This window comes from Leucopleurus acutus, assembly GCF_964270905.1.
Source record: "Leucopleurus acutus genome assembly, chromosome: 5".
NCBI lineage: Eukaryota > Metazoa > Chordata > Mammalia > Artiodactyla > Delphinidae > Leucopleurus > Leucopleurus acutus.
Window position 1 is genome coordinate 60058831 of NC_139147.1, and position 21527 is coordinate 60080357.

At 40.7% G+C, this 21527-nt stretch overlaps 1 protein-coding gene and 1 long non-coding RNA gene across 6 annotated transcripts in view; one reads left to right on the forward strand and one right to left on the reverse strand.

The window, feature by feature from the left end:
• LOC309962389 overlaps positions 1 to 21527 on the reverse strand; it is a 92680-nt gene that overhangs the window by 46084 nt on the left and 25069 nt on the right. The window lies entirely within an intron of this gene.
• SIDT1 (SID1 transmembrane family member 1) overlaps positions 1 to 21527 on the forward strand; it is a gene marked incomplete at both ends in the record, with an annotated part of 86135 nt that overhangs the window by 43302 nt on the left and 21306 nt on the right. For all 5 annotated transcript variants that reach the window (XM_082840211.1, XM_082840210.1, XM_082840209.1 and 2 more), the window contains 7 exons: positions 1432 to 1503; positions 1904 to 1997; positions 10176 to 10219; positions 16328 to 16399; positions 17748 to 17893; positions 18887 to 18960; positions 20351 to 20417. In XM_082840211.1, coding sequence (XP_082696337.1) covers positions 1432 to 1503; positions 1904 to 1997; positions 10176 to 10219; positions 16328 to 16399; positions 17748 to 17893; positions 18887 to 18960; positions 20351 to 20417 — 569 coding nt within the window. The remainder of the gene's footprint in view (positions 1 to 1431; positions 1504 to 1903; positions 1998 to 10175; positions 10220 to 16327; positions 16400 to 17747; positions 17894 to 18886; positions 18961 to 20350; positions 20418 to 21527) is intronic.

The following is a 21527-nucleotide window of genomic DNA, read 5'->3' on the forward strand; positions in this document are numbered from 1 at the left end:
CTGACCAATGTGAGGTGATAGCTCACTGTAGTTTTGATTTGCATTTCTCTAATGATTAATGATGTTGAGCATTCTTTCATGTGTTTGTTGGCAATCTGTATATCTTCTTTGGGGAAATGTCTTTTTAGGTCTTCTGCCCAATTTTGGATTGGGTTGTTTGTTTTTTTGATATTGAGCTGCATGAGCTGCTTGTAAATTTTGGAGATTAATCCTTTGTCAGTTGCTTCATTTGCAAATATTTTCTCCCATTCTGAGTGTTGTCTTTTTGTCTTGTTTATGGTTTCCTTTGCTGTGCAAAAACTTTTAAGTTTCATTAGGTGGGAATGTAAATTGATACAGCCACTATGCAGAACAGTATGGAGGTTCCTTAAAAAACTAAAAATAGAACTACCATACAACCCAGCAATCCCACTACTGGGCATATACCCTGAGAAAACCATAATTCAAAGAGTCATGTACCAAAATGTTCACTGCAGCACTATTTACAATAGCCAGGACATGGAAGCAACCTAAGTGTCCCTCAAAAGATGAATGGATAAAGAAGATGCAGCATACACATACAGTGGAATATTACTCAGCCATAAAAAGGAACAAAATTGAGCTATTTGTAGTGAGGTGGATGGATGTAGAGTCTGCCATACAAAGTAAGTCAGAAAGAGAAAAACAAATACCGTATGCTAACACATATACGTGGAATCTAAAAAAAACCAAAACAATGGTTCTGATGAACCTAGGGGCAGGACAGGAATAAAGACACAGACATAGAGAATGGACTTGAGGACATGGGGAGGGGGAAGGGTAAGCTGGGACGAAGTGAGAGAGTAGCATTGACATATATATACTACCAAATGTAAAATAGATAGCTAGTCGGAAGCAGCTCCATAGCACAGGGAGATCAGCTCGGTGCTTTGTGACCACCTAGAGGGGTGGGATAGGGAGGGTGGGGGGGAGGGAGACGCAAGAGGGAAGAGATATGGGGATATATGTATATGTATAGCTGATTCACTTTGTTATAAAGCAGAAACTAACACAACATTGTAAAGCAATTATACTCCAATAAAGATGTTTTAAAAAAAAAGAAAAAGAAAAATGCAAACCAAAAATGTAGTAGCTCTCTATTTTTGCAGCTGTTTTCTTCTGTGGCATATTGAGCCATATGATATCAGAAGAAGGGTCAAGCCTTCTTCATTCAAGAAAGGAGGCTGCATTCTCATTTGACTCACTTAGTGCTACCAAAATGCACCCAAACAAAGGTCAAGTTGAAAGTTTTAACCGAAAAGAGTATTAGACAGTTTGAAGGTTTTCACGTAGTTCTTGCTAAAAGAAAATTCAGCAACCAGAGTTAATTCTGGACAGTTTTTAAACAACTGTTCAGATCAGAGACCTGGAACCTAGTATCTGATCCATTGGGCTTTGTTCTTTTTTTACCAGAAAAGGAGAACCAGACCTGGAATCTACAACGTGCAAAGAACCTTAAAGTGACCATTGTTCCTTCCATTAAAGGTCAGTCTTGTTACTGAGATTCAGTGGAGAGATTCCTATGTCAGGAAGGCAGTCATGTCATTCAATGAGAAACATCATAAGAAAACTAATGTTTACCTTAGAGATAGAAGAGAGAATCAAAGCATTTTGCTAAATCCTTTGCAGAAAGAAAGGGAAGTCAATTATGAAGTTGTATACAGGAAGTCCCTTCCCAGCTTCCCTGATGAAGTCATCACTGTGAAAGGCAGCCATTTATGGACGATGTCTGGGTGACCTCCAATAGCTTTGCTGCTTTGAGTGGAATTATCTTAGGATTTAAGAATGAGTGTGATGCAGATGGGCCCATGAAGCTGTCCTGTCCCAAACATGGTCCTCTCTTCTCTTGAGGACATCCTGACCAAAGCTGTTTCTCTTCCCTCAGGATCTGTTTATGTGAAATCCATTCTTCTCAGTTTCCTCATCTTCTTCTCCTTCTACTTGGGATGCCTGTTTGTTGCATTTGTTCATTATATCAGGTATGTCAAGAGTTTCAAGAAATGTCAACCCCCTTCACCTGTCTCTGCTTAGTGATTAGCACATTAGATTTTAGAGCCATATTAACTGGATTCGAATCTACCTTAGCCACAAACTGTGTGATCTTGGGCAAGTTACTTAAACTTTCTGTGCTTAAGTTTCTTCATCTGTAAAATGAGATAATAATTTACCTCATAGACCAGTATAACTGCAGTGTTTACATCAATGTCCTGCACAGAGTAAGTGCTGATAGTGTTAGCTATTTTCATAGTTAATGAAACTTCAACAGAAAGATAGCTTCGGTAATTTTTAGACCAGAAAATACTTAATGTAGATCCTATGGAATGTAAGAAATGAGTTCTACCTAACATGGAGATTTAGAAACAGCTTTAAACATTCCATCAAAAAGTACAATTAATGCCTAAAATAAATATTGAGGTATAATAAGTAGCAGGAGTAATAAATATGCTTTGACACTACATTACCAGGTGCTTTCTTACTGTTGTAGCATCAATTTTACAGTAAAATGTTCCTCGAGAGAAAAAAAGGAGATAATCATGCTGTAATTTGGAAATTTCCCTTCCCAAGAGTTTGGAGCCCCCAGTGAAAAGAGCACCAGTATTTCCTTGTATCTCAGAGCAGGCCTGAACCTTGAGAATTCCATAGCTTGTCGTGGTCTCTGTAAAACAACTACAAAGGAATGGCAGGAGGTATAACAAACAAATGTTCTCTCTCCTCTTGAGAATGTAAAGAAAACAAAGCCAGTATAGAGTTTTCAGATTAATGGGCAAGATTAGTCTCATCTGGAGAAAAACCTCAAGGCTACCACAGTGATACAACTATCTCAGTGATACAGGCCTACCTCTGACTCAAAACATAACTCCTTTCTGTGACTTTTATGAAGTTTTGCAATTGAGAAACTGACTTCAAAAACCAACTGACCATATCTGGGACAATTTGAGAACCAAAACAATTAAGGAGAATAGTGAATTATAAACCATTGAGAAAAATAGAAATTCATAAATCCATATCAGTAAGGGAAGAAAGGAAGGGAGAAAAGGAGGGAGGAAGGAAGGAAGGAAAGAAAGACCAAAATTCTTACAGATATACATTTAATAAACTCAACAAAATTACTAAAATAGATACACATTAGGGACAGGACCCATTAGCAAATACTGACGTAGAAGGGAGGACTCTTGCCTACAGCAGAACACCAAACACTGACTGGTAAATAAGAAGAGGGTGCTGGAATTGGAAAATCATCATTTTGCATAGATCAGGTTAAGAATCATCAATGAATACTAAAACTAGCAGGAAAATCTGATGAGGATCAACATATTTGCATGGCCTTAAGTATATCCCCACAAATCGCTTAGTAGTTGTAAGGGAAAAAGTAGTAACTATACAGTGGAGAAATTAGACTATTGACAGGGTGATAAAAATTAATATGACCAAGGGAAAGTTGGACACTCTGTGTCTCCAGATGTGATGCCCTGAGAAGGAAATAGCATCACTTATGCAGTATTCCAGCCAGAAATGCACATTTTTAATATAATCCTGGGGAAAAAATTAGACAAACTCAAAATGATGAACATTCTATTAAAATGTATCATGAAAGACAAAAAATAGCTATGGAAATGTTCCAGATTGAGGGAGACTAAATATATGTGACCACTAAGGACAATATTTGATCTCAGGCTGGTTCTTTTACTAGAAGAAAAATATGCTATAAAGGACATTATTGGGTCAATTGACAAAACTGTAAAACAGACAGCAGATTAGATAAGATTATCATATCGATGTTAAATGTGCTGAAGTTGACAACTACACTGTGGTTATGGAAGAGAGTATCTTTATTCTTTGGAAATATTTAGGCACAAAAGTTCATGACATATGCAACTTACTTTCAAGTGGTTCAGAAAAAAATTTTTATGTATACATGTATATGAAAACACACATACGCACCCAGAGACAGAATGAGAAAGCAAAGGGGGTAATACGCTAACAATAAGTGAATCTAGGTAATGATACATGAGTATTCTATATTCCATTCTTATTCTTACAGCTTCTCTATAAATGTGAAATTATTTTCAAATAAAAAATTAAAAACAAAATCTCCAGTCTACAGGCAAATATTATACCTGGAAAGTATACATACATTAACTGGTTATCAGCTCATTAATTTATCAGATCATAATCACTAACACTGAACAAGTACTTATTCTTTGCCAGGCACTCTGAGTAGACTATCTCATCTAAAGCCCCACAACAAGTAGTAGTATTAGCATTATTTGACAGTTCAGGAAATTGAGGCATTCAGAGGTTAAGCAGTTTGACCAAGAATTCACTGCCTGGGTTTGAACCCAGGCAGCCTGGCTCCAGAGCCTTAGCTCTTAAGCAGCCCAGACAAGATGGGTCTGGAGTGATCAGGGCATGTGAAGGAGGGCAGTCCTAATCAAGGAAACCAGGTCAAAAACCTGGAACCCCAGCATGAATTTGATTGCAAAGTGGTCCGAAAATCTGCCAGTTTTGACTCAGATGAGTTACAGCATCATGGGAAAAGAAGTTCATCTTTTCTGCCTCTCTTAGGAAGGCTGTCTCTACCGCTGATGTTCTAGATTTTAGAAAATAGGTTTCACCTCTTTAGTTACCTAGCAGATATAACCAGTGTACAAACAGACAGAAATTAATAGCTGGATATCAACCTCTCTAAAGTTGTTATTCAGCCTGCTGAAGCGAGCACAGTTTTTGAAAGTTGTGGCGTAGGCTCTGTTGAAACCTCTGGCTGCCAGATTACTTTGCTACTGCCAACTGCACAAGCATAGATTCTTTCCAAATATAGGCAAACTGAAAATAGAAATCTGGAGACATAAGAACTACTTGGCATCTAAATAGGGGAATAAACTGAGAGAAAATGCTAATAGAACTCTTCCTTCATTGAACTAAGCAGAAATAACAAAGTTTTCTACAAAACCAAGTGAAGCCAGCCAGTCCTGGAGCAGAATGCCAATTGCTTGTTGAGCCCCCTGTTCTTTATTACTAATACATGTGGGGTTCGCAGTACATGCTATGAGATCAGGATGAAAACAATGATTAGAGACATGGCTCCTGTCCTCAGGGAGCTAAGAATTCAAAGTGTTTTTATGCTATTTTTTATTTTTTATGTTTTTTTGTTTTTATGTTTTTTTGGCTCAACCCTGAACTCCATTCCCCTCCCCACGCCCAGCTCCAATTCATTCAGCAAGTATTTATGGAGCCCCTGCAATGACCCCCCTGGGTCAAGCACTACATACATGTCTCTTTTTTCTTTAATTATATTATATCAATTTATTTTTAAAATTTATTTTATTAATTTATTTTTGGCTGCGTTGGGTCTTCGTTGCTGTGCAGGGGCTTTCCCTAGCTGCGGCAGGCAAGGGCTACTCTGTTGCGGTGTGCGTGCTTCTCATTGTGGTGGCTTCTCTTGTTGTGGAGCACAGGTTCTAGGCGCGCAGGCTTCAGTAGTTGTGTCTCACGGGCTCTAGAGAGCAGGCTCAGTAGTTGTGCACGGGCTTAGTTGCTCCATGGCATGTGGGATCTTCCTGGGCCAGGGCTCGACCTCATGTCCCCTGCATTGGCAGGCAGATTCTTAACCACTGTGCCACCAGGGAAGCCCTGCATACATGTCTCTTATTCCTTCCTCTCAGTCACCCTGCCAGATGTTGAGTTCAAACTACATGATCCTGATTACTCGTTCTTCCCTTGATTCCTGTATTAGTTATCTATTGCCACAATAATGCTGCATAAAAATCAACCATAAGGGCCTCCCTGGTGGTGCAGTGGTTGAGAGTCCGCCTGCCGACGCAGGGGACGTGGGTTCGTGCCCCGGTCCGGGAAGATCCCACATGCCGCAGAGCGGCTGGGCCCGTGAGCCATGGCCGCTGAGCCTGCGCGTCCGGAGCCTGTGCTCCGCAACGGGAGGGGCCACAACAGTGAGAGACCCGCGTACCACAAAAAAAAAAAATCAACCATAAAAACTCCAAAAACTCCAACCACAAAAACTCCAATACATATTTACATTTGCTCACAAATCTATGGGTCAGCTGGATGATTCTGCTAATCTGGACTAGGCTCAGAGATCTCAGCTGGGTGTGGTCATAGAGTGAAATCAACTGGCAGGTCAGAGAAGAGCTGGCTTTTCTAGACTGGCCTCAGCTGTACTTTGCCTCTCATCCTCCAGCAGCCTAGCCCTACTGTATCTCCAAAAGAGATAGCAGAAGAGTGCAAGGCTTCCTTAAGAGGTAGGTTCAAAAGTGGCATGATATCACTTCCCCCTCTTTCTGTTGGCCAAAACAAGTGATAGGCCAGTCCAGCTGCAAGAGGTAAAGACACAGACTCCACTTTTGATTGAAGGAGCTAGATACAAGATGAGGTATAGCCATTTTTCAATCAATCTAGCATAGGTCTCAATTACTCTTTTTTTGTTTGTTCACTGGATACTGCCTGCCTCACCCTAGCTTTGTAAACCATTTAACTCCTCTAATTAAGAACTTTATCAGCTCCAAAACCTAGGGCAAATGTGGTTAAAGCCTGTTAATACAAACACAGTCCAAACACATCATCTTTTATGAGTTCATACAATTGCTTGCTAGTTAATATCACTAAAATTGTTTTTTTAAAGGGACTTCCCTAGAGCCTCATTTGCCAGCTAGAACAGTCAGACCCAATTGTAACTGCTCTGCTTAATAATATGCCTTGTTCACTCAACAAATATTTAGTTATCATTTCCTGAGTGCCAGGCCCTGTCCCAAAGGTTAGTGATACAGTGGTGAACAAGACAGTCTAGATCCCTGCTCTAATAGAGCTTACATTGTACAAAGGAAAAACATATAAGCAAGCAATTAATAAAATAATTTCAGCTAAGTGACAGGAGGAGAACAAACACAGTGGTGGGACAGAGAATGACTGGACTGGGGAAGCTACTCTAGATTTGATTCGTTCAGCAGGGAAGACCTCTCAGGACCAAGACCTGAATGGCAAGTAGGAGCCAGCCATGTGAGGATTTGGGGAGAGAGTGGCCCAGGCAGAGAACAAGAGCAAAGGCCCTGAGGCAGGGATGGGTTTGCTGTGTCTAGGAACAAAAGAGGTATGAAGAGAAGTCCTTCCACCAAACACACCAGGATCAGGGGTGTGCAACTTCTAGAACCCCCATTTGGAAATAAACGAGAACATGTACCAAAGCACAGGCACATGTAGTCCCCAACTTTTCCCCCTTCTCCCCCAACTCCAACTTCATGTCCAAAAGGGAGGCTTATTTGGGGGGAAGAGAGCAATTCACATTTTAATTTTTGATAGACATTTACATTTGATACACCCAGTTTTTAAAATAATGACTTTATTAAGACATAACTCATAGACCATAAAATTCACCCCCCTTTAAAAATTCAGTGGTTTTAGTATATTCACAGTTGCACAACCATCACCACTGTCTAATTTTCATCACCTCCAAAAAGAAACCCTGAGTTTATCAAGATTATAGGATACAAGATCAATATACAGAAATCAATTGTATTTCTATACACTGGCAGTGCATGATTCAAACACAAGATTAAGAAAATAATTCTATTTACAATAGCATCAAAAATAATAATAGAGTACTTAAGAAAAAATTTAAGAAATTAAATATGACTTGTACATTGAAAACTACAAAACATCCTTGAAAGAACTTAAAGAGAACCTAAATATATGAAAAGACATCCTGTGTTCACAGATTGAAAGACTTAATATTATTAAGATGGTATAGTAGACAGAATAATGCCCCCCCAAAATGCTCATGTTCTAATATTCAGAACCTGTGAATATGTTACTTTACATGGCAAAAGAGATTTTGCAGATGTGATAAAATTATGGAGATTATCCTGGATTATCTGTGTGGGTATAATGTAATCACAAGGGTCCTTATAAGAGGGAGGCAAGAGAGTCAAAGATAGGAGGAAGTGTGATGAGGGAAGCAGAGGTTGGAGTAATACATTTGAAGATGGGGGAAGGGGCCATGACTTAAGGAATGCAGGCCACGTCTAGAAGTTGGAAAAGGCAAAGAAATGGATCCTCCCCTGGATTCTCCAGAAGGAATACAGCCCTGCTGATATCTTGATTTTAGCCACATAAGACTCATTTTAGAATTGACATCCAGAACTGAAGATAATAAATTTGTATTGTTCTAAACCACTAAGACTGTGATATTTGTTACAGCAGCAATATAAACTAAAAGACGTGGTAATACTCCCCTAACTGATTTATAGATTCAACACAATCCCTATGAAAGTCCCAGCTGACTTTCTTCCAAAAATTGATAAACTGATCCTAAAATTCATCTGGAAATGCAAGGGACCCAGAATAGGAAAAAAAATCATGAAAAAAAAAAAGAACAGAGTTGGAGGTCTTACACTTTCTGATGTCAAAACTAACTACAAAGCGACAATATTCAAAACTCTGGCACTGACATAAGGAAAGACATACAGATCAATGGAACAGAATTGAGAGTTCAGAAATAAACACTTACATTTATGGTCAATTGATTTTTGACAAGGGTAGCAAGACAATTCAATGGAACAAGGATATTCTTTTCAACAAATGGTGCTGGGACACTTGGGTATCCACATGAAAAAGAATGAAGTTGTTGTACCCCTACCTCACAACATATAAAAATAATTAACTCTAAATAGAACATAGATCTAAATAAAAGAGCCAAATCTATAAAACTCTTAGAAGAAAACATAGGTGTAAATCTTTGTGACCTTAGATTAGGTAATAGTTTCTTAGATATGATAGCAAAAGCACAAGTAAAAAAAGAAAAAAATAGGTAAATTGGACTTCATCAAAATTAAAACTTTTGTGTTTTTAAAGGACATTATCAAGGAAGTGAAAATACAATACACAAAACTGGAGAAAATGTTTGTAAATCATATATCCAGTAAGAGTCTAGTATCTAAACTAGGTGAAGAATTCTTACAACACAAAGATAAAAAGAAAAATATCCCCATTTAAAAATAGGCATTTTTTAAATTGAATAGATGTTTCTCCAAAGAAATATGCAAATGGCCAATAAGCATGTGAAAAGATGTTCAACAACATTAGCCATCAGGGAAATGCAAATCAAAACTACAATGAGATATCACTTCATATCCACTAGGATGGCTATAATAAATTTTTTTTAATGAAAATAACGAGAGTTGGCAGGGATGTAGAGAAATTAGAACCTTGTACATTGCTAGTAGGAATGTAAAATATTTAGTTCCTGCTATTGAGCTACAGTAGAAAACAGTTTAGAAAGAAATGTTAAACACAGAGTTACCTCATACTCAGCACTTCCATTCCTAGGTCATACCCAAGAGAATTTAACACATATATCCACACAAAAACTTGTACACAAATATTCATAGCAGTGTTATTCATGATAGCTAAAAAGTGGAAACAATCAAAATGTATATCAAGTGTAAACAAATAAATTAAGCATGGTATATATCCATACGATGGAATATTATTCAGCCATAAAAAGACTGAAGTATTCATTCATGCTACCACATAGATGAACCTTGAAAGCATTATGCTAAGTGAAAGAAGACAAAGAGACCACATGCAATACAATTCCATTTATATGAAATGTCCAGAATAGGCAAATTTATAGAGACAGAGAGTAGATTAGTGATTGCCAAGGGCTGGGAGGAGTAGAGAAAGAGCAGTAACTGCTATGGTTTGAGATTTCTTTGGGTGATGATGACAATGTTCTGCAACTAGAAAATAGTGATGGTTGCACAACTCTGTGAACATATTAAAATTCATTGAATTGTGCACATTAAAGGGTGAATTTTATGGCATGTGAATTATCTGCAAATAAATGAATATGGAAATAAATTAATGAATTTAATATATGTATGCCTGTATGTGCCTAGGTGTGGAATTGCTGGGTCATATTGTGTCTCTAGGTTTAACTTTTTAAGGAACTGTCAAATGGTTTTTCAAAGTGGCTGCTCCATTTTATAGTCCCACCGGCAATGTATCAGAGTTCCAATTTCTGCACATCCAAAGGCCCATTTTTAAGAGATCCTAGCAGACAAATCTGCAACAAAGTCTATAGGGAACAAATGGAAAATGCTGAAGTTTTTGCGGTCTTAGGAGCATGTGTATGTGCTTGTTTGCAGGTTTCAGAGAAAGTCCATTGATGGAAGCTTTGGTTCCAGTGACGGTAAGAAAAATCCCTGGTTTCAATTCAAACTGATGTCAAGTATGTGGCAACATTCCATTTGGTACTTTTGTCTCTCTGACTTTTGTGATTTCCCAAACCCTCTATTGATTCCTATCCCCCCACAGACACACACAGAGTGGTCTAATCTGCAGTCTTCCTACAGAAAGCAGAGCCAGTGAGAACCAATTTACACACTTGATAATTACTGAGATATGGAGCTCACACTAAGAGCCTTTGTTCGGAGAGTTCCTCATAGTTGTCCACAGCCCATTTGTCAGCAATTCATCTTTTTAAGGAGTTTAATGTTTTCTAGGACATAAATTGTTCATATCTGTCTTATCACAGAGCTGACTTGTGAACAATGGTAAGAATTTATTGTGTCAAATCTAATACAGAGATTACTTTTCCCAAATTGAGATAGAGGGTTTTTTTGTTCAAGGATCTAGAAAACTGAAGTATTTGAGACCAGCAAGTATAAGAGAGTATTATAACTTTGGGAAATCCAGAGTAATTGATTATCCAACCATTGTAATATGCCCTTTCTTCCACTCTGAGGATTTGAACAAAGGAATTTAGTTGCTTGATCTTTTTATTAAATCTTTTTAAAAAAATTAAATGTCCTTATTTTTAAAACTTGAGATATAATTGACATATAACATTGTAAACGTTTTGGGTGTACAACACGATTCTATATTTGTATATATTGCAAAGTGCTCACCACTAGAAATCTAATTAACATCTATCACCACACATAGTTATACTATTTTTTCTTGTGATGAGAACTTTTAAGATCTATTCTTTTAGCAATTTTCAAATACACAATACAGTATTATTAACTCTAGTCACCATGTTGTACATTACATCCCCAGGACTGACTTATATTTTATAACTGGAAGTTTGCACCCTTTGTAAGTGTGCTATTTTTGGAAAAGCCTAAATCAGCATGAGTTACTCGGTGCTCACAAGCTATTTGGCATAGAGTGATCATTTGGAAAAGGAATGATGGAGTGAGACTTGATTTTTAAGTCACATGCAGCAGATTATTTTTTCTAATTTTTATTGGAGTGTAGTTGTTTTACAATGTTGTGTTAGTTTCTACTGTACAGCAAAGTGAATCAGCTATACATATACACATATCCCCTCTTTTTTTGGATCTCCTTCCTATTTAGGTCACCGCAGAGGACTGAGTAGAGTTCCCTGTGCTATACAGTAGGTATGCAGCAGATGTTTAGTTCTGTGTTTTCTACAGTTAAGTTAGAAAGACACAAAGCGACTCCCTACCCCACCCACCAGGAGTATCTCTCCCTCTGCTGGAGGTCTGCTTCTCCTGCCTTCCTTTGACTTTTGTCTTCCTTAATGTCAACATGTCTATTTTTCCAGGCATCCAGGCAATTGGTTTTAATAACATTCAACAGCCAATGTAAAGGAATATAAAAGAACACCTGCTCTAGTGTCTTTACAATGCTAAGTACTACTTTCTATTTTATTCATAAAATGTTAAAATGAAATGTCTTCTCTCTGGATCTCGGCCTTTTCTCTCTGATGCTCTCCAGGTTTTGCTCTTATTTAGGCCTAGTCGAACTTAGAAAACCCGATTGGTTGGATCCGATAGGTGCTCTGGGAATGGATTCTCTGTTCTTTTTATTGTATGAGTGAAGTCATTTTATCACTGCAATGACAATGAAAGGAACTTCGTATTCAGAAGGGTCTCCTGAACAGTGAAGCACTGGTAGACAGAGCTGGGACTTGAGCCTAATCACTGTCCAAGATCAAGATGGCTCTGAAAATTAGCTAAGAGCTAGAGGCACCCTTCAGATCACAAGCAGAAATGAATGAGTGAGCAAAAAAATAAATAAAGATGCATCCGTTGGATTCATGCAGCTGCAGGTAACAGCAAAGTTTATCTCAAACATACCTAAACAATAAAGAGTGTCTCCTCTCCCTGGAAGCTGAGCAGAAGGGTGGGCTTCAGGATTCACTGAGTCCAGTGGCTCTGGTCCTTTTTCCTGCCATTCCCTTGACTCGGCTTTGCCCCCAAAGCTGGTAGTGAGATGGGTCCTCACCTGACAATGTCCAGAAGGAAGGACTGTTTCAGAAGCACCTAGCAACTTCTCTCGTGTTTCATTGGCCTAGAGAGGAACATATACTTGTTGCTAAACCAGTCACTGCAAAGGAATCTATTTACTTACAGATCAATCAAGCCTGCTTATAGAATTAGGGTGAGGTCATCTTTTTCTAGGACCAGCGTTTCTCAAACTCAACATTATGGACATTACAGCCAGAATCATTCTTTGTTGTTGGCAGCTGCCCTGTACATTATAGGATGTTTAACCGCATCCTTCACCTCAACCTACTAGAATTCAGTAATACACTCCCTCCCTGTGACAACTAAAGTTATGCCCAGACATTGTCAAACGTCCTCTTGGGAGCAAAACGTTCCCCCCACCCCTACCCCCAACCAAGAGTCACTGACTTAAAAATATGGGCTTCCAGGCACAGGTGAGGGAGGATACCCAAACAAAATCCCAGCTTAGTTAGGAAGTAGGAAATAGGAATGTTCACCACAAAGGGCTTTGAAATCAGGAGGAAGTAAGGAACCTATGTAATGCTGAGAGGCTACGGGGAAAGATGGCACATGACCACTGGTGAGACAAGACCTAGGTTCTTCAAACAAGAGCAGAGAAGATAAGCTCTACCCTAGGGAGGAACCAGTTAGTGACTCTTAATCACATGACACAGAGCACGGAGAAACCAGCCTGTAGCAAGAGACAGAGGCAAGTGAGGGACCTTATCTGAAAGCTAATGTGAAAGATTCAGGGGAGGAACCTTTAGAGAGGAGCAAGGATACAGAAATGTCTTTGTCTCCCAAGGGCCAGTATCAGTGTGCCCAAGCGGGGGCTACAAGAAGTTTAATGGAGCTTAGAGCTACGGGAAATGCCCTGGGGGCTAGTGCCTAGAAGAAATGCTAGGAGCAGCGTTTGAGAAAGGGGACCCCACTAGATTTGGCATGTTGTCTGCCGCAATCAACGTGGAGCTAGATATCTGAGGAACTTGGCCTGATGCTTTCACCCTAGGTATGCCTGAGATGGAGGAAATGGAGCCAGGTCCCTACAACTTGCTAAATTGTTGGCAGCTCTGTTTTAGTTATGTAATGATAGGAAGGCTGCCTTTGGAAAATCTGTCGGCTCCCCTGCATGTGTTTTTCTTCGATTTGCCTGCAGTTTTTAAAGTTGTGTTTGAAAAATGTTGACATTGGCTCCAACTAAACTAAAAAGCAAAGGAAGTTCTTTCATACTTCATGGGATAAAGAAGGAGATAAGAGGCTGGAGCCCAGGTGAAATGGAAATAGTGTTGGTAAAGAGCAGCTTCAGGCTGTGAAGGGACTTTACTACTGCGGTGTGACTGGATGGACACTGTATTCTCTATTCCTCACTTAGCACTTAGGACAGGGGCCTCTGTGCTAATCTAAAGGGCACTGGGCAAGGCTCTGTGTTCTAAAAACATGTCCTCCAGTGGCTCTATCAGTGGGAAAAAACCCACATTTCACATCATTGTTAAAGAGCCTATACAGAAATTCAGTTACCACCTTGAAAGAGAGACAGATGAAACGTGACCCACAGGCCTCTGGGACCACATGAGCTGTCACCATGAACCTGGGTGCAGCCTAAGAGGAGGGTACTTTCTCAAGTGAGGGAGCTGGTGAACTTGCCAAGTTTGCAGATTTAAGAACCAAATGGCCAATCAGATCCTTCCCTGGACGGAGCGATTACTGAATCAGCCTCCCAGCAAAGAGCAGGGCCCGGGAGGGATAAGACAAGCAGCGTGCTGAGTCCAGAGGGGTCAGGGAGCACAGGCCATCCTCAGGCTCTGTGGCAACAGGTCTCAGACTCTAGTCCTGACTCTCTACTCTGCTTTTTCCCAGCTTTGCCTGCCCGGTTTTTTCTTCTAGAGGAATTTTACTTTTACGTCCTTCTGCAAAGATTAGTGGTTTTCTTCATTTTCTCCTCAACTTTTGAGATACAGCATGACACTCGTTGGGATAGGTAGCCAACTGGCATAAAAATGAAATATCATGTCAGCTAGTTCCCAGCGTTACTGACTCCCTCTTCCGCTTCCAACCTCCTGAGTCTGGAGACGGAAGCGGGCAGGACAATTATAAATGTGACGTCCCTGAAAGAGCCAAGCATGCTCAAAATGAAATGAAGTTTTTCTCCTCACATGGAGCAATTAATATAAAAGGCAAGCATGCAAGCATATCCTATTCTAAGTTAGTAAAGCAGACGACAGATGGCAAAGGGCCCGCACGCAGAGAAAAACATACCAGAACAAGTCTCCCCATTAAGATGAGCTCATTCACAACTTTATATGTTTGCTTATTCCCAGCCAGAACATCTTGATCTGTCCTATAAACTGATATTTTGTGTTTAATTCTGCTTTCTAAATGCCATACAGTTAAATAGAAATATGGCTTGCCTTCTGGGCGCATCCATCATGTTTGAAGTTTGGGAGGTAATGCTTCGGTTTTTGCATTCTAAGAAGGTCTTAGACATTAGAAACGTTAACAGAATACCGTTATCCCATGTTGACCAGTCTCCTATTTAATTGTGCGTATAGAAGTGCACAGATTTGTTTTTGTTTTGTTTTGTTTTGTTTTTGTGGTACGCGGGCCTCCCACTGTTGTGGCCTCTCCCGTTGCGGAGCACAGGCTCCGGACGCGCAGGCTCAGCGGCCATGGCTCACGGGCCCAGCCGCTCTGTGACATGTGGGATCTTCCCAGACCGGGGCACGAACCCGTGTCCCCTGCATCGGCAGGCGGACTCTCAACCACTGCGCCACCAGGGAAGCCCAGAAGTGCACAGATTTGAAACAAGAGCACTGCTCACGAAAATCTCGATGCTCTTGTCCATCACAGAACCATTGTTGTTGTGGTTGCCTCGAGGTGAAAAGAACTAGCGACTACATCGAAACCAGGTCCTGCTCGATTGCGAGGCAGAGTGCAGAAATCATCGAAGTCTGAACAAACCTACACAGCTGGCTTTTTCTTTTTAGTGAAGTTGTCGCCTAACAAAACAGTGATTGTTTTTGTTTGCTCACTTGCTTTGACTTTAGTTTTTGCCATTTTTTCTCTTTTGATCACACACACGAAAACCCTTTGCCTCCTACAGACCATTTCAACCCCCCGCTGCAGAGGAACTCAAGCGTTCTCCGACGCACGTGTCTACTTCCCATGCCACGGGGTTTCCCAGGAACAGAAAATGCCCAAAATCCTGGGGTTTATGATTTTAGTATCATTCTTCGCTTACTATTTGCACATGTAATATTTGGAAAAGTTTGAGGCGCGTCCTCTTAAAGAATGTTTTTCTCTCACTGCCAACAACCATTTGGCAACAGACATGCCTATTCTACCTCTGAACTATCCCCCAAATAACCCATATTCCTGCACATCCTTAGTTCACGTTGTCATTATTTTTTGCTCCAAGGAGTGCAGTAATTTCCAGCCTGTCAGGGCTCATCCCGTCTATAGTTAGGGTACTGTTAATGACTGTGACAAATAAACCTCCGAATTATAGCCCCTTAATCACAGAAGTTTATTTCTGGTGTTTATGTTCAGCGGTGGCCTTCCTCACAGTGATTCCAGGACCCATGCTCCTTTGTTCTTGTAATTCTGCAACACTGCCAGGCAGGAATCGGCAACGTTTTTTCTGTAAAGTGCCAAAATGGTAAATGTTTTAGGCTCTGCGGGCCACGTAGTCTCTGTTGCAACTGCTCCACTCTGCCATTGTAGCCAAAAGCAGCCACAGACGTACTCAACGAGTGGCTGTGTTTCAGTAGAACGTTGTATGTAAATACTGAAATTTATCATTTTACCTGCCATAAAATACTCTTCATCTTCTGATTTTTCCCTAACCATTTAAAAAATTTAAAACCATTTTTAGTTTAAGGGCCATACAAAAACGGGTGGCAGGCTAGATTTGGTCTGCAGACCATAAAATTGGCCTGCAGGCTCCTACATTAGAGTGAAAAGAAAATCAAACTATTTAGAGTTATGTTCTTTCACTTTGGCAACTGGACATAAAGTGTTTGCCTCTTTGCTTTTCTTTTTAACAGGCTCTGGAAATACGTCGGTGTCACATCCCATTGCTGCCAGCACCCCTGACGAAAGCAATTATGGGGCAATAGGTATTTCCTACAATGAGTCCATTCATGGAAGTGTTTCCTGATTCTCCAAAGAATGGGATACAAGGAGCCCTTCAGCCACTAATAACTGTGAGAGTGGGCAAGGCCGTCATCGTATAAGATTATCTTTTATTTATAAGATCAATTGGCTCGATGATCTGGAAGGTTCCTTCCAGCTCTAATTTTCTCTGGTTCTATTGATCCGTTTCTTGGGTCTGCTAGCCACACTTGAGCAGAATTTTCTATGGTTGCCATCAACTCCCTTGGGGATTTTCTCGTACCCAGCCTGAGTTTAGGGCGTGAATGATGCGTCAAGAGTCTGACGTCAGGGAGCCCGACATCAACTGACCCGATGTTTCATTCTCAGGTTTCAGTGGAGTAAGGGCGATCAGAAGACTGAGGCTGTGCAGCAGGTGAACACGGCTGAAGCCTAACGATCTTCCATTTGGGCTGACTGCATAAACGAACCTGCACACTGCCACCCAGTCATTCACATGGCAACCCCCAGGGCTCGTTCAGTGGCCTGAAGGGTCAGAATTCTGATCCTTGTCTCGTTAGAGTTGGCGTGCATTGACGCTTCCACACACTTCCATGATGCTTGCGGGCCTATGAATGGTGCACCTTAAGCTGTCAGCATAGAGGGGCTGGGAATCCTGTATGCCTGCCCTGTTATTCTGTAACTTTGAGAAGCATGTGGGCTCAGTGCTGGAGACTTATTTCTGGCTCTGCAAGAACAGGGTTTTTTTTTTTTTTTTTTTTTAACCATCTGAATAGAAGAAATAAAGCAGAAGGTAGGCTCTGCTCATGTGCTCATTAGGCTGTGCAAATTCCCATCTGCTCTGGGAAACATTCACAGGATTCTTCCTCCTGAGAATGTTGTTTCCATTATATAATCATAGATACAGCATGTGGGGGATTTCGGTGTACAAATACTTTATCCACGAGAAATGTATAGCTGCTGGACGTGTTGGTACTAACACGTACATGTGGTAGATGCTATACATAATTACGTGCATGTGTATGTTTATACATTTATGCTCATATTTTAAAATATGAAGCATGAAATATAAGCATAATATTATTTTTGCAGCCAAATAGTTAACAGAGCAGATGCCTTTATATTATGTATTCAGCCCTAGAAAGAGATGATTTAAATATAAAAATAGGAGGAGAGGAAAATTAGAGGTCCATTGAGGAGGAATTAGAGAAGGAACACGTGCTGTGGGTAAGGAGTTGGTTTTACCAACACAGCGTTTTTGGGAATGAGTCAGCACTGTGCTTTTTGCAGAGAAAGATGGACTCCATGGGTTCTTCACGGTTTGGGAAGGCAGATGAGTCTCCTCTGTTTCAGATGAGTCAAGCTCCAGTCCTGGCAGGCAAATGTCCTCCTCCGATGGCAGACAGCCATGCCAGTCAGACACGGACAGCTCCGTGGAGGAAAGTGACTTCGACACCATGCCAGACATTGAGAGCGATAAGAACGTCATCCGGACCAAGGTACTTCTGCCAGGTGGTGCTCTTCGAGAGGGCGAAAAGTTCAGGAGCCAAATACAACTTCAGCAACACCTCAATTTCCTTTATATATATTTTTTTTCTTCAGGGGGAGTCAAATTTCCCAGTGAGCTTTTTATTTATTTTGTTTAAACATCTTTATTGGGGTATAATTGCTTTAAATGGTGTGTTAGTTTCTGCTGTATAACAAAGTGAATCAGCTATACATATACATATATCCCCATGTCTCCTGCCTCCTGCGTCTCCGTCCCACCCTCCCTATCCCACTGCTCTAGGTGGTCACAAAGCACCGAGCTGATCTCCCTGTGCTATGTGGCTGCTTCCCACTAGCTAGCTATTTTACATCTGGTAGTGTATATATGTTCAGGGGGCTTTTTAGATAAAACTTAGCTACATACTAAAAGCAATACTTGGTTGGTTAACACTTCTTTCTGGAGGGAGAAAGTGAGAGCAGTAAAGAAAACAGAGCACTAAAACGCTCTCAGGGTCTGAAGGGGCTGAGCATGGACAAAAGTTGAGGAAGGGATCCAACCAAATGGGAGAAAAGATTCATTTGAAGGGTGTACTTGGAAAAACTCCCTGGTTGTATACATAAAATCCTTCAGGAGTAAAAGCTCATTTCTTTCTGGCTTGTATGTTGCATCCAGTAAAGGACACAAAGGTGAATCGTACCGTTTCAACCTCGTCATTCAAGAATCACACGATGGGCATCTCTGAAAACTGGGAAAGCAATTCTTGAGATCTAAGAAGCATTCAAGACGCCCAATAGGCTTCCCACATCAGCCAATTTCCCTAAAGCCAAGGGAAATACTAGGATTTTTAAAGGCATCCTGGGAAAAGCAAAATTAAAAGAAAAGTCTTGTTAAATAATTTTAATCCCTAGTGAGTGATTGAACTGAAATGTGTAAAGCTCTCCTTTATATTTTATGCAAGAAATCCAAGTACAGTTTTGCATTCTCTTTTTATTTGGCATCCCAGATGTTCCTTTACCTGTCAGATCTGTCCAGGAAGGACCTGAGAATTGTCAGCAAAAAATATAAGATTTATTTTTGGTGAGTAAATGCCCAGGAGGGCTATGGTTCTCTTTAGTAAAATTAAAGTTTTCCTTGTAAAAGCTGCAATCACTTATGAGATTCATATAAGTGAATCAAATCACAGGTTTCAGTGTTTAATGAGGCACAGGTATAGGTGTTTAAAGGATTCATGCCACATTTGATAGGAAAGACAAAAATGAACTACCAAAGGAAACCAGCCCTAAATTAAATAAATACAAAGTATTAAATAAGAACGGTAGTGGAATCCCATAGGGAGACACTAAATCCTTTTCTAGGAAAATACAGTAACGATAACATTAATGTCACCACCTTCCCTCTTCTCCTCACCAGGACTTGTTCTTGGAAGAGCCAGTGATTAAAGGGATGAGATACCTAGAGCATCTCATAGTAGCTAGAAACCTCCCTGAGTGAAGATGATACCATCAGCCAATAATAAATAGACCTGCGATGGTCAGACACAGATGCAGTCTTCCTACAAGCAGAGAGTCTGAGGTGCCTGGCAGGGTCCCCTCCTTCCTCTCAGAAACCCCCAGCTGACACTTATGATAGCCCTTCCCATTCTTTTTTCTGGAAGGATACCCTTTTACTGGGATACAGATATTAGAGGAAAACAAGGGCCAGTGGGGACCACATGGAATTCCATAGTAGGGCCATCATTTTAGAACTAAGAGATACCTAAAAGAGCCACATCCCTTTGTGAGATCCATCACCCATTACCTACTCTCAGATCACTTTTTTTTTAAATTTTTAAGTCACAACTTATTTCTATTTTTTTAATTTATTTATTTTTGGTTGCGTTGGGTCTTTGTTGCTGTGTGCAGGCTTTCTCTAGTTGCGTCGAGCAGGAGCTACTCTTCACTGCGGTGTGCAGGCTTCTCACCATGGTGGGCTTCTCTTGTTGTGGAGCACAGGCTCTAGGCTCACGGGCTTCAGTAGTTGTGGCACGCAGGCTCAGCAGTTGTGGATCGCGAGCTCTAGAGCACAAGCTCAGTAGTTGTGGTGCACGGGCTTAGTTGCTCTTCAGCATGTGGGATCTTCCCGGACCAGGGATCAAACCTGTGTCCCTTGCATTGGCAGGTGGATTCTTAACCACTGCACCACCAGGGAAGTCCCTCTCTGATCACGTTTAATCTAACAATATCCTAAATAGATAGGCCCTCATTAATAATTGGTAAAACCAGAAGCAAGTATTATTTACACTGTTTTACAAGTAACTGTATGAGAGGAAGATTGGAGAAACAGGAACCACATAATCAGTTTCTAATCGCGTTTGTGAGTTAACTAGGGAGTTATGGGGTGGAAAGATTCTTTTTTTTTAAAAAAAAAAAAGGGCAAAGTTTCCATTGTTATTTTGGAAATAACCCTTTCTGATTCTTTGCCTGCGTAGGAACATCATTACCATTGCTGTGTTTTATGCGCTGCCTGTGATCCAGCTGGTTATCACCTACCAGACAGTAAGTGCTGCCCCGAACTCCAAAATCCCACCTTTCATACTGCAGGGAAAGATATTTGCTGCAAATTACAGAGAAAGGTATAACTTGAGCTCCGTCGAAGAATTAATTCCCCGTTTGGGTTCCCACTGGATTTCTCCACTGGTTCGTCTTTGACCCTTAAATCTAGTTCCCAATTGTTTTATCACAGACCTCTTGTATTATTTTGACTACCAATCTGAAATTATTCCCTTGCACTCATTTAGTCTTGGTATCTATCAACTATGTCTGTTTTTTACCAGTCTGCACTTTTGATCATCATGGGATGATGAGTAAAGTTGCAGACCAAAACAAAGAAACCTGATGTCTAATTTAGCCTGTGTCCTGTCATTGAGGGTAAATGTTTTGTAAAAGTAAAAACAGCTTCACAATACTAATGAAATATTAAAAGAAAATATAAAAAAGATTAAAAACAATAATTAAAATAGCTTGAGAATCCCCACTGCACCTTCACAGAACCCTAGGGTCCAGGTCACTTAAGTGATCCCGTCTGGGATCTATTACACATGAAAAAGCCCAGTTAGAACAGCACCAGGCTAAAGGTGTTTCTAATGCAATGGTTCTCAAACTTTGCATTAAAATCATCTGGGGGACTTTTAAAAATCCCAGTGTCCAAGCTGTACCCCACACCAGTTAGATCAGAGTGGAATCAGGCATCAGTATTTTTTTTTTTTTTTTAGATGTTGGGGGTAGGAGTTTATTAATTTATTTATTTATTTTTGCTGTGTTGGGTCTTCGTTACTGTGCGAGGGCTTTCTCTAGTTGCGGCAAGTGGGGGCCACTCATCATCGCTGTGCGCGGGCCTCTCACGATCGCGGCCTCTCCTGTTGCGGAGCACAGGCTCCAGACACGCAGGCTCAGTAGTTGTGGCTCACGGGGCCAGTCGCTCCGCGGCATGTGGGATCCTCCCAGACCAGGGCTCGAACCTGTGTCCCCTGCATTGGCAGGCAGATTCTCAACCACTGCGCCACCAGGGAAGCCCCAGGCATCAGTATTGATGAAACTCCCAGTGATTCCAGTGTACAGCCAAGTTTGAGAGCCAGGAGTTTAATAATATTTCACCAATTCCATACT